This window comes from Balaenoptera ricei, chromosome X (genome assembly GCF_028023285.1).
Source record: "Balaenoptera ricei isolate mBalRic1 chromosome X, mBalRic1.hap2, whole genome shotgun sequence".
NCBI lineage: Eukaryota > Metazoa > Chordata > Mammalia > Artiodactyla > Balaenopteridae > Balaenoptera > Balaenoptera ricei.
The window spans coordinates 107767297-107780075 of record NC_082660.1 but is presented as its reverse complement, the minus strand read 5'-3'; the positions used below and the strand labels follow the sequence as shown (position 1 = coordinate 107780075).

Sequence of the window (12779 nt, the reverse complement as noted above, 5' to 3'; positions counted from 1 at the left end):
TGCATGTAATTTTTGGGGATTCACAGACACCCCCCGACCCCAAGTTCATCCATTGGAACCAGATTAAGATCTCCTGGACTAGATGATTTTGAAGCTCTATTTTAGTGTTGCTCAAAATGTAGTCTGGGGACCATAGGAATCAGAATTACTTGGGGTTCCTGTTAAAAAAATAAAAATGGATTCCTAGGACTGCCAAAGATCTACTGTTTCAGAATCTCTGGGGAATGAGGTTGAGGATTCAATATGTTATTAAAAAATCCCCAGATAATTCTTTTGGAAACTACTATTTGAGAATCAGTGCTTTATCCCAACTTGAGATTTTTATAGTTTTTGAATGCTTTCGTTTGTTGAATATTTTAGGTTTCATCCGTCCAATTGTCAGCTATACCAAATAGTATGTTTAGTATGAATTCTAATTCAAGAATATTTACATGTGTATAGGCAGAAGAAAAACAACCTGAAGGATGGACAGATAGATAATAGTCTCTCTGTGTAGTAGGAATATGGATGATCTTCGTTTTTTTCCCTTTGTCCTTCTATTTTATTTCTCTCTTCCTCATTTTCTTTCTTTCTATTTTGAAATAAGACTCTTCCTCTTTCTGAGTTCAGTTTCCCCATCTGAAAAACAGGGTGTTGTAACTAGGTGAACTTCAAGGCCAAACCGTGCTCTGGCGTTCAGTGACTCTGTATCACCCTCTAGCTCCCTTGTCCTTTTAATGACATGAACTGCATGGGCAACAGTGTTTGGAGAATAATCATGTATTATTTTTGTAGGTATTACGTTGCGATGCCTAGCAACCATTTTTACTCCAGCAAAAGTATTCTCTCCTTCCTCAAGGAGTCGGAACTGAAATAATCTCTACTATCTATCCCCCCCCCCAAAAAAAAAGTTCGTTTCTCTTTAGCCTTAGAAACGGCCGTCCGCGCCCATCTCCTAGGAGCGTAAGAATGAGTGTGAACCAAAAAGCCAGGGCGTGGTCACCCCGCCCACCGGGCCCTGCATCACCCCCCCCCCACCCCGGCCGCTTTCAAACGCGGTGATTGGGTGAAGGCAAGAAAGAGTCCCGCCCCTGGTCTTATGACCGGCGCTGAAGCGCCGAGTCCTGGGTTTTGCAGCGTTGTGGTCGGTGGTCAGCGGTGCTCTTGCCCCGGTTCCGCGAGGCTTTTCTCTGCTGTCGCTGCAGTTGTCGCCGCAGCAGCCTGCTCTGCGGGATCATGGTGTGCTTCCGCCTCGCCCCGGTTCCGGGCTTCGGGCTCCTTCTGCTCTGCCTCGTCCTGGGTGAGTTGTCGGGCCCTCCTGCTTAGTCCCTGAGCCTGGGCCCGGGGCGCCCAGTTCAGAGGCCACAACCTGAAAGACTGGTCCGAGGAGAGGGGGTTGAGAAGCTGAACGACTGACACTGGGCCTCAGCGCTTGGCCCGAGGTGACGAGCGATGACCTAGAGAAGGCCCGACCGAGGGATGGCAGGGGAGAAGGGTCCATAACGGGGCAAGTAAGGGGGGGTGGACGCCGAGGGAGGAGGTAGGGAAGAGAGAGGAGTGGAGCGCATCGGGTTAGAAAGAGTAACTTGGGGGAGATACTAAGGAGTGATGAGCATAGGAGGGGGCGGTACGTGCAGAATCTGGGGTGGCATAGACATTTAGAGTCCTGGTCCTAGTATCAGGCAAGAGTTTTGAAGATGGTGGAAAACTGTAGGGCGGGAGAGAAAACTGAGGGAAGAGACTGCCTGCGTGGAGAAAAGCTTGGGGTAAGTGGGGGGAACAGATACGAGTAGATTCTGAGGGGCAGTGAGAGGCTTGGGTGGCGGGGGGTAGGAATTTGACGCTGTGAAGGAAGGGTGATTAAAGAGGTGAAAAATGATGATGGATTGGAGTTTGGTACTTGGAGTTCTGATGGGGAAGGGATCTAAGGTGGCTGGGGCAGTTTCCAGGGGAGAAAACTTGGACCCAGCCTCTGGAGACTAAAAGGGATGAGTAGGAACTTTGGTGGGGAGTGAATATCTGACTTGGAGGTGCTGAGGACATCGTGGGTTTTTTTTTTTTTTACCAGTTTTGTTACTTCCTCCCAGCTAGACCCTGACAAAAAAGTCCCCAGATGTTGAGGTTTTAGACGGGTGGTATATCTGAGTCTTGAATACTGCCTCTTTGCCTTCAGAAGCTCCATTTCTTCTTCCCTCTCACACAACTGGCCTATTACCTCGTTTTCGGAGGAGGAGGGTAGGTAATTTCCTAAGGATTGGGTTGTTACCAGGTCCTAAGAATGACTGGCTGAATGTTGGCTGATGGTGCTATGTGCACCCCACCCCCAAGCATTGGGTCCCTGAGGCCTTTTAATGCCTGGAAGGTGAACTTTGACCAGAATACCTCTTCCTGAACTGATAAATCCTGCGCTTGTTGCTACCACTGACTCTTGCTGTTTGTGAACTATTAAAAGAAGAGAAGGAACAGATCCAGATGGGAATAGAGAGAAAGTAGATATATTAGGGGCCTGAGAAGGCAGTGAGAGGTGCACATTTTGTAATTCACGTTTCAGTAGAATAAAATCAACACCCTGGAATGGTGGATTCTCAACCAGGGGACATTCGGCAATATCTGGAGACATTTTTGGTTATCACAATTGGGGATTGCTTTTGGCATCTAGTGGTAAGAGGCCAGGGGTGCTTCTAAACATCCCACAATGCACAGGACAGCACTCCCCCACCCCCGACAAAGGATTATCCACCTCAAAACGTCAGTAGTGCCAAAAGATGAGAAATCTCGCTCCAGAGCCATGGCGTTGGAAGGGGTCTTGATGATCTAATCTAGTGATTCTCAAGGATCTTTCCAGGGAGAGGGGGTTCTGTCAGATCAAAACTATTTCTAGAATAATATTAAGACATTTGTCTTTTTCACTTTCATCCTCTCATCAGTACAGTGGAGTTTTCCAGAGGCTATAGAATGAATGTGTGATGACATCACCACTCTCATGGGTCTGATGTGTTTTATTCACTTCTTAGTTTTAATTTCTAGTACAGCAAATACCAATAGATGTAACTCACATAAACCAAAGCTCTTTGAGGTCTTCAGTGGATAAAGTAAAGGGGTCCTGATGCCAAAAGAGAGTCCAGCTGTGCACATAGTGCAGGAAACTCTTCTGTAGCCCTTCTTGAAAGTGGGCCACAGAGGCTTTGCTCAAACACAGTTTGAAGCCTTAACTCCCCTGTGAAGTACTCACTGAGGGCCAAGTGACCCTAAGAGAGGATTGTTTACAACGAAAAGCACCTTATGAGTGACTAGAACACATCTGACCAAGGCATCTGGTAATCAGTAGTTCACTGCCAATTGGATCTGCACAAACAACACTGTTATTGTTTAGAGAAAGTGAAAAAAAATAATCATTGTCTTGTTGGCTTTCATGTCATTAAATTTTTTTTTTAATGAAAGCTTTTTTTTGTTTTGTGTTTACAAAAGCAGTGCTTGCTCATTGCAGAAAATAAACAGGCAAAAAGAAGCACATAAAAGAACCCATCAGCTCATCTGCTCATTTGCCATTTATTGATTGGGACTAACTAGATTCATTCTCTTGGAAGATTTCCAAGATTGATTCCCTCCACTTTCAAGTTCAGAACAGGGTTTGGAGAAGCAAAAGTTAATAATGTAGGTAGGTCAGATTTGTCAAAGGTACCAGGATGAAATGGAAACTCCCTTTTCTCTACAGCTGCTTTTGCTCCCAGCTATTGGTTCAATGTGGAGCTCAAACTCCTTCCATGTGTTTTTTTTTTTTTCCTTAAGAATTTAGCAATTCTTCAGTTGCTTGGTGGGTTTTGCGTTACTTTTATATATCAAAATGGATACCAAGAATAGTTTTTTGAAAAGTCAATAAATATTTGTAAAGTACCTGCTATGAATTTCATGCTGTTCCTGACTACTGCAGAGGGTACCAACGAAGGGAGGATCTGTTCCTGAATTTATGGTCTCATTAGCTTCCAGCTGGGCCGTTTTCACTTTGTAACTTTGTAACACTATCCCAGCTGCAGCAGGTAGCTTTTAAAAATAGTTGCTCTAGAGTAAATATAGAAAAGAATTCTCAGAGCCTATGTATTGGTCTTTTTCACAGAGATTAAGCTATGCTGGTATTTATTTGAATGAATTATAACTGACTAGAGAACTTTATGAAGAAAAGCTGTATAGAGGCATTACAAAGAGAGTAGTGGATGAAAAACTTTTCCTAGCATCACTGCTTATGTTCCCTTTGTGACATCATAGATTTCAGATTTCTGTGGTTATTGATTCCTGTAACTAGTCTGACATCTGGTTTTTATAGGGTTGAGGCTTTTCTGGGTGGGAAAAAACCTGATATAAGTGTCCTGAGTGTGTACTTCACTGGTCGGAGTCCCGCCTTTCCACAGTTGTTTAAGGAATGGCTTTTGTGTACCAGCCACTAGGTGAAAGGGATAGATAGAGCAATGGAGAAGACAGATCAGGTTCCTGCTCTCATGGAGCTTACATTTTAGTGGGGGAAGACAGCCCAAAAGGTAAATAATAGAATTTCAGTGATAAGCACTGTGAAGAAAATGAGGCAGGTAATGAGGAAGAAGAGCAGACGATAGGCAGTGGGTGGTGGGGTTGACCCTCCTTGACATTTTGTGGTCAGAAGGCCTTCATTGTTGGGTGACATTTGAGCAGAGACCTGAGTGTTGGAAGGAGGCCAGCCAGGTGACTTATTTGGAGGAATAGGAGTAAATCTTGTCTTTCCCAAACTCTTAGGTTATTAGGCTAGCCTATTTCCCACTCTTTTTTTCCCCCAGTAGTAGTCAAGTCTCCCCTGTGGTCTTAGTCTCTGAGAGTGGAGACTGTCTTCTGTACTGTTACTTCCCATTGCCTCCCTAGCACAGGGCCAGGTGGCACATGGTTACCTCTCAGTAAATTTTTGTTGAGGGTCTTCATTGGTGGGCACTGGGGATATAACGGTGAACTAGACCAACTCGGTCTCCTTTTTCTTCTGTGAACCTTAAATTAGGTCTTGCAAGATATTTTGTGTGTGTTTTCTGTTGGAGAACTTCAAGATCAGTGCTAAGCAGTACAGATAGTAACTTATTAAACTATAATCCCATACAATAATGCTAATATCTTACCTGTACCCCTTCACATACACCTACATAGTAGTGGAGGTTCACCTGGGGAGCTAGGAAGTCCTAGGTGAAAAGGAGAATAAGGTTTCCACAAAGAACCAATCTCTCTCTTTTGGAGGTGATCAAAAAGCAAGAAAGTAAGCATTGAGATTTTTCTGTAGCCTTACCACTGATAACTTTGATTTCAAGATTTTGCTGAAATTATTCTAGCTTTAATAAAGATACTTGAAAGGACAGGCTTATTATTCATCCATTAGTCATTGGTTATCACACCTGATAGGATTTATAGATATTCACATATTCCCCATGAGTGCAGCTTTCTTCCCCTATATTATCGAGTGGAATTTGTGATCAAGGATTATTTCACAGCATTATAGCTGACTTCGGTGCTCCATGGTGCAGGAAGACTGCTCTTCCTCCTATAGTGACAAAAGCATTTCAATCATAATTTCAGGTTAAAATGATCAGAAATCCCATCAGATCCAAAAGTGTACTTTATAAGTACTTGTTGGTATCCTGCTGTGCATTGCAAAAGAATTCTGGAGGTCTGCCAAACAGCACTCAGCAATAAGCCCTTTCCATTAGTTGAATGGTGTTGAGTCTTATTTCCTTACCCACTCTCTGACCTTAAAAAAATTATTTCATAGCTTAAAATCTATTATTACTTTTATTTTTTAAGAGATTTACCAGAAATCCAGAGTATCAGAAACCGAAGCGGTAATTGTACTTATATTAGGAATTGAGGAACAGTCAATTTGACTTAACAGACCTATGAGTTGAAAAGAAAGAGTAAATAGATATTGTTGCCTATGTCCTGATTTTTTTTTTGGCTTGTTTTGTTTTTTGTTTTTAAGACCCTTTGCTCAACCTCATTCTGAATTGATGAGTTTGAGGACAAGAGTCCATAACTAAGTATGATGAAAGTAGACATACCTAAAATTTGGGAAGGATCCCTTTAGGTGCTGTGTTTACTAGAAGGGAAACTTTTAAGCTGGAATCTCTAACTTGCTTGGCAGAGTTCTCTTAGCTCTGAAGGGCTTTCATGCTTTCGAAGAATGTATTGGAGAAGTACACACTACAATTCTTAGCAAGGTTAACTTGCCCAGAGTCTCACAGCTAGTAAATTGGACTGCCTGATTTGAATTCTAGCTCTTCAGTGCCAGTGATGGGACTCTTAATCGTCCCATTATATTGCCTCTTAGATCATTGTTTGTTTTTTATTGGTTTTGTTTTACCACTAGTATTATGTTCCCACCCCACCCCCATATTGTTTACAAATGTATATTTTTCAACTACACTTTGGGTCAAATAGACTTATAAAAACCCAGCCACTTTTTGCAGCGTGCTATGCTTGGAGAACAGAGTTTGTTCTGAGTTCTAAAAGAACCTATAAATGATCTCTTTGGAAACAAGATTAAGAGGATATTTGAATTTGAGAAAGTTGATTTTGCCTTTTTCTTCTCTTTGGAGAATAAACTGTCAGCTCTATAATTACACACTCTAGGATATATTCAGCTGTGGTTTTTTAATGTCATAAAGCCTTTTAGACAAAAATGGTTTGGCTATTCGAAAATCAAACACTTCAATATGGATGAAAATGGCTTGCTGGAGATTTTTTTACCGAAGTGTAAATGTTTCAACCATAAACTTAATTTCTGGGAGAAGGATTATTCCTAGCTTGAAATTCATGTCAAAATTTATTGCAAAAAATGGACATGGGGGTTGAGGGAGTATCCAGAAGCCTGATAGGTTGGGTTCATGATTTGGAAGAGCTAAAGGCTCTTCCTGTAATTAGATTAAGCTGTGTTCTGGGTCGTTATTGCATGGTATTTTCACCTTGATCTAATCAATCAGTATTTATTGAGAATCTAATATGTATTCAGCACTACTAGGAATGATAGGAGATAGAGGGAAGTAATAAACATGGTCTCCCCCACCATGACATTTGTGATGGATGACATTCATATAAAAGACACACTCCTATGGGCTGTGGCATAGATAAGATCATCTGTTTAAGGGAGCATATTGAAATTCAAATGAGTGGCAGAGACCTTATCAAAAGGGAATCTTGAATCTACCCATGTATATCATTCATTCATGGACTTTGTTACTTTTTTATTAGTTAACAAATTACTTGCTGTATACTATAATTTACTATGGCACATCAGTTTGTTGCGAAGTAACAGTTGAAAACTGTTGTTTTGGAGCTTATGACAGTAGGGGAGACAGGATTTACAGGCATAAAATAAATGAATAATTCATGATAGTGTAAAATACACTCAAGTGTGGGGCTATGCACTATGACTGCTCCTTGAGGGCTTTTGTAGTCAAGGAAATCTTTATGGAGAAAATGGCTGCTGAAAAGTGGACAGCCTATCAGTCTGGGTTCTTAATTGTAAGCAACAGAAATAAAATCTCATTGTTTTTTTTTTAAGCAGAAAAGGAATTTATTAAAAAGATATTGGGACATGTGCATACCCTTTGACCCTGCAATTTCATTCCTAGACACATACCTAATAGATACACATACTCCTGTGTTCACCTGTGTTCACCGATGTGTCCATTTGTAATAGAACCAAACTGGAAACTATCCAAATGCCCATCAGCAGTAGCATAGACAAGCAGTGAAAGAAGGCTATACACAGAGAGAAATGACAAACTGCAGTTACACACAACAGCATGGGTGAATCTCACAGACATAATATTGAGTGAAAGAAGCCAGATACAAAAGAGAGCATAGTGAATGATTTCATTTACATCAAGTTGAAAAACAGGCAAAAGTAAACTGTACTGTTAGAAGACAGGATGGCGGCCGCCCTTAGGAGGGAAATCGTAACTGGAAGGGGGAACAGGGGGACTTTGAAGAGTACTTGGAATGTTCCTGACACAATGTTTCCTGACACAAGCGGGTTCAGTTTGTGAAAATTATTTGAGCTGTATACTTTGTGCACTTTAAATCCCTTCCGAATGTATGCTGTGTACTTTTCTGTGTGTAACACATCAGTAAATTTTTACTTTATAAAAATATGTTCATTAGGTAACTCAGAATTACTGGAGCTCTTGACTATATACCCCAAAGCCTAGTTCAGTACCCCAACTCACGCCACTGAACTGCACTGCCATCGCCAAGCTTTAACCTGCGGCTTGCACTGCTGGCCACTGCCACTAGCTGTTCTGGCCTTGTTGCCTGGGACCCTGATCCTGCTGTAGCTACTTCCATCTGAGTGTGATAGTTCCCTTCTTGGCTGCATTTCACCGCCCTCTTATTCAGAATCTGGGGTGGATGCCTTTGCTGGATGGAGCCTAGTATAAGTAAGTGCCATCCTTACCACAAGGGAGGCTGGGAAAGCAAGTATCTAACGTTTTCAGCTGTTGTAGTGGGTGGGGATATTTGCCAGAAATTGTAACAAAAAGGCAGGGTGGCGGGTGTTTCAGATATTGGGACAGGGAGAAAGAGTGAAATCCCTCCTGAGGTGAACAAGTAGATTTCAAATGTTAGGAGCAGTAGAAGCCTGGGAGGTTGACTAGAGCATGGCGAATGGGTCCAGGGGAACAAGTTCAGGCAAATTAAAGGGTGTGTTCTGGGAACATGGCTTGAGAGAAGTTGAAGGAATAGGGTGGGACAAGATTAAAGATTACTTTGAAAGTCAGGCAGAGGAATTTAAATTTAATGTGGGAATTTTGGAGCCAGTAAAAGGTTTTGATCAAGAAAGTATCCTGAGAGAAGAGGTATTTAATTTTAATTTTTAATTTAAAAAAAAGTTTTTATTATATTTATTTTTGGCTGTGTTGGGTCTTCGTTGCTATGCACGGGCTTTCTCTAGTTGCGGTTCGTTATGGTGTGCAGGCTTCTCATTGCAGTGGCCTCTCTTGTTGTGGAGCACAGGCTCCAGGCACGCAGATCTCAGTAGTTGTGGCGCATGGGCTTAGTTGCTCCGCGGCATGTGGGATCTTCCCGGACCAGGGCTCGAACCCCTGTCCCCTGCATTGGCAGGTGGATTCTTTTTTTTTTTTTAATTTATTTATTTTATTTATTTTTATTTTTGGCTGTGTTGGGTCTTTGTTGCTGCGCGTGGGCTTTCTCTAGTTGTGGCGAGCGGGGGCTACCCTTCGTTGCGGTGTGTGAGCTCCTCATTGCAGTGGCTTCTCATTGCAGTGGCTTCTCTTGTTGTGGAGCACGGGCTCTAGGCACGCGGGCTTCAGTAGTTGCGGCGCACGGGCTCAGTAGTTGTGGCTCACGGGCCCTAGAGCACAGGCTCAGTAGTTGTGGTGCATGGGCTTAGTTGCTCCACAGCATGTGAGATCTTCCTGGACCAGGGCTTGAACCTGTGTCCCCTGCACTGGCAGGTGGATTCTTAACCACTGTGCCACCAAGGAAGCCCCAGGAAGAGGTATTTAAGGACCATTAATCTGACAGCAGTTCTAGGGGTAGCTAGGAGGTATCTGTAGCAAGTTAGGGGTGTGGTGGTGGAGTTGGAATAGAAATAAAAGGCAAAGGATTGGATTTCAGAGGGAATTTGAAGGGAAAAAAATCAATAGGACTTAACGAAGAGAATGAAGTAGAAGCTAATTCCCAAAACCTTTTGAGCCTGAGTGTCGGTACAAGGTCCTGCCTTTCCTTTCGAGCCAGTGAGGCTGAGAAGGCGGGCTCCGTTTGGAGGAAGTCGAAGAGTAGATTTTCATTGTGGAATTGTTGAGTTTGAGGTGATAGGCATTGAGTAAAAGTGGCCCCTGTGCAGTTGGAGATGTAGACCGGGATGCCAGGGAAGCCCTGTGAAGGCATAGCTCTCACAGCGAGAAGGGCTATGAAGGCATGAGAACAGAATGTTTTGGACCCTCGGGGCATTTCTCAGTTCTCATTTATGGGTTGGCAAGTAGGCTGTTTTGATATTAATGTAGTGGCAAATGTGAACCACAACCTGTGCCTTCTACTCCATAGGGCGGAGTTCACCCCGGCACATGTTGATACTAATCATTGTTTTACACTGTTTTGTCTGTTACTCTAATATCTTTGGAAAGAAAATGATTAATACATGCCAGGCTTTTCTTGGTTGTTTCTGATAGTTTTGAATGCTTTGAATATTCACAAAGAGAATATGTTAAAACGAGGGACTTTAAACAAGACCAAGAGAGACTGTGTATGGAAAGCAGGCCTCCAGGTGATTAGAAGAATTCTAAGCTGCAGTTCTCAACACCACTGCAGGGTAGCCTTGGATCAATGATGCCAGCTCCATTACAGATTGTTCTGAGAAAAGAAAGCCTGTAAAACCTACTTGGGCCTCACAAGGTCTTATTGGAGCCTTAGCCGATACATTTAGGCATTGTCAGCAACCACAAGCTTTAGCATATCAGATTCAGGCTTGGCGAGGCAGCCCGGTCTCCGGAGCATGCAGAGCATGACGAGAGCTTTGTGTACAGCTTGAAAGCTGTTGCTGAGGCACGCCTTCTTGGTATTCCTCTTAGGACTTTATTCTCTGTAGTCTAGAGCGTGTCCCCACTTGTAGGTGACGCAGGTGTGCTCAGGTATCATTCAAGGCTATGCAGCTATCTTAACAGGAAACAGCTCACCCCTTGGGTATATGCGTGAGACAGTGAAGAAAATCCTTAGATGATGGCCCATCATTTCTGCTGTTGCTGAGTTTGCTGGCGTATCGTATTTTGAGTTCTTGGGCTCTTCAATGTAATAGGTAATGTCCCCATGTTTAACCTATTGTAGAAGATCAGAGTCAAGTTAGCTGAAAAGTCCCAAGGCTTTTCTGTCCCTGAAAGGTTTCTCTGCTAAAAGAGAGGTAGCAGGTTGAGAATGTAGGAAGGAACTTTAAGTCCATGTCAAAAGATTTTTTAAAAAATAAATTTATTTATTTATTTGGGCTTCCCTGGTGGTGCAGTGGTTGAGAATCTGCCTGCCAATGCAGGGGACACGGGTTCGAGCCCTGGTCTGGGAAGATCCCACATGCCGCGGAGCAGCTAGGCCCGTGAGCCACAACTACTGAGCCTGCGCGTCTGGAGCCTGTGCTCCACAACAAGAGAGGCCGCGATAGTGAGAGGCCCGCGCACCGCAATGAAGAGTGGCCCCTGCTTGCCGCAACTAGAGAAAGCCCTCGCACAGAAACGAAGACCCAACACAGCCAAAAATAAATAAAATTAATTAAAAAAAATAAAATAAATAAATTTATTTATTTATTTATTTATTAGTTTTGGCTGTGTTGAGTCTTCGTTGCTGTGCGCAGGCTTTCTCTACTTGCGGCGAGAGGGGTCTACTCTTCGTTGTGGTGCACGGGCTTCTTATTGCGGTGGCTTCTCTTGCTGCGGAGCACGGGCTCAGTAGTTGTGGCTCGCGGGCTCTAGAGCACAGGCTCAGTAGTTGTGGCGCATGGGCTTAGTTGCTCCGCGGCATGTGGGATCTTCCTGGACCAGGGCTCAAACCCATGTCCCCTGCATTGGCAGGTGGATTTCTGAACCACTGCGCCACCAGGGAAGTCCCATGTCAAAAGATTAATTAGGCTTTCTAATCAATTGGATTTTATTATGAAACAAAAATGATGAACGCTGCATTTATAAAAATTAACCTTTTGCTTATGGATCTAACAACCTTTGCAGTACTGTTGGTCATGTGGTACACACGCTTAGCCCTGGCCCACATCATCATTTTTTCACATTGGAATAAAATAGTTTGCCAAGACTTCTAAGTGTCATAGGTCACATAGCTTGTGACAGGATTTAAAGCAGCAAGACCACAGAAATCAGATCTATCATTAATTATGTAGAGAAAGTTCCACCAGCTGGTTTGAGAAAAGTAGGAGTTTAACACCCTTCCCACGCTTCCCCTTCACCTCATTTACCTTAAAAAACAAAAGTCCTAACAGGTAAACTATAATTGCCTAAAACAAAACTAGCAAGGCACAGAGTGTGGAAAAGATTATTAGGAGGTAAAAGGCAAATGTCACCAGTCTGTGCCATTACCTAAGCATCCTATGTTGAGTAAACTTTTTGGGAAAGGGGTATTGCTAACTTTATCAACAGGATTTCGATCAAAAGATAATCGCCAAGTTACCATATATGTATACTTTGTTTCATTTTAGAGCTGGTTGAGCTTCAGTGCTGGATAGAGCTTGTTTTTATTTTATGTATGTTTTTGTAGTCCAATTTAAAAATCTTAACTCTTTTTAATAAATCTAGGAGCTGTCTCGTCTTATGCATTGGAACTTAATTTGACAGATTCAGAAAATGCCACTTGCCTTTATGCAAAATGGCAGATGAATTTCACAATACGCTATGAGACCACAGACAAACATAATGTAAGTATTTTTATTTTTCTTTGAGTTTTATAGTAGGAATTTACTTCTACTCTTTTTTTATCCTTTGTATTCATTTATACAAATAAGATTTCATATGTTAACTGACTTAACGTGTAAATTCTGTGGAGCTATTTTAGCATGTACACTTGAAGGTATTCTATTTAGTGTTGGAATGAATATTTTTTATTTTACTTATTTATTTAGGAATGAATATTATAATTCATCAGTTCTTCAGAGGCTTTTTGGAGTTGGTTAAGGGCAGATAATCTGAAGACTGTGTGGTGTTTCAGGTCTAACTACTTCTGTAATGTTTGTAACATGTACTAACATCAAAGCTTGTCCTTTTTTTAATAGCTTGCTATTAAAGTCTCCT

At 42.4% G+C, this 12779-nt stretch overlaps 1 protein-coding gene across 2 annotated transcripts in view; it reads left to right on the top strand.

The window, feature by feature from the left end:
• The first annotated feature begins 1076 nt into the window (after positions 1 to 1076).
• The window catches only part of LAMP2 (lysosomal associated membrane protein 2), a 33094-nt gene continuing 21391 nt past the window's right edge, over positions 1077 to 12779 (top strand). The window contains exons 1-2 of one of the 2 annotated variants that reach the window (XM_059910541.1): positions 1077 to 1279; positions 12288 to 12406. In XM_059910541.1, coding sequence (XP_059766524.1) covers positions 1216 to 1279; positions 12288 to 12406 — 183 coding nt within the window. In that variant the 5' untranslated portion in view covers positions 1077 to 1215. The remainder of the gene's footprint in view (positions 1280 to 12287; positions 12407 to 12779) is intronic. The other variant, XM_059910540.1, reaches the window with a different exon arrangement.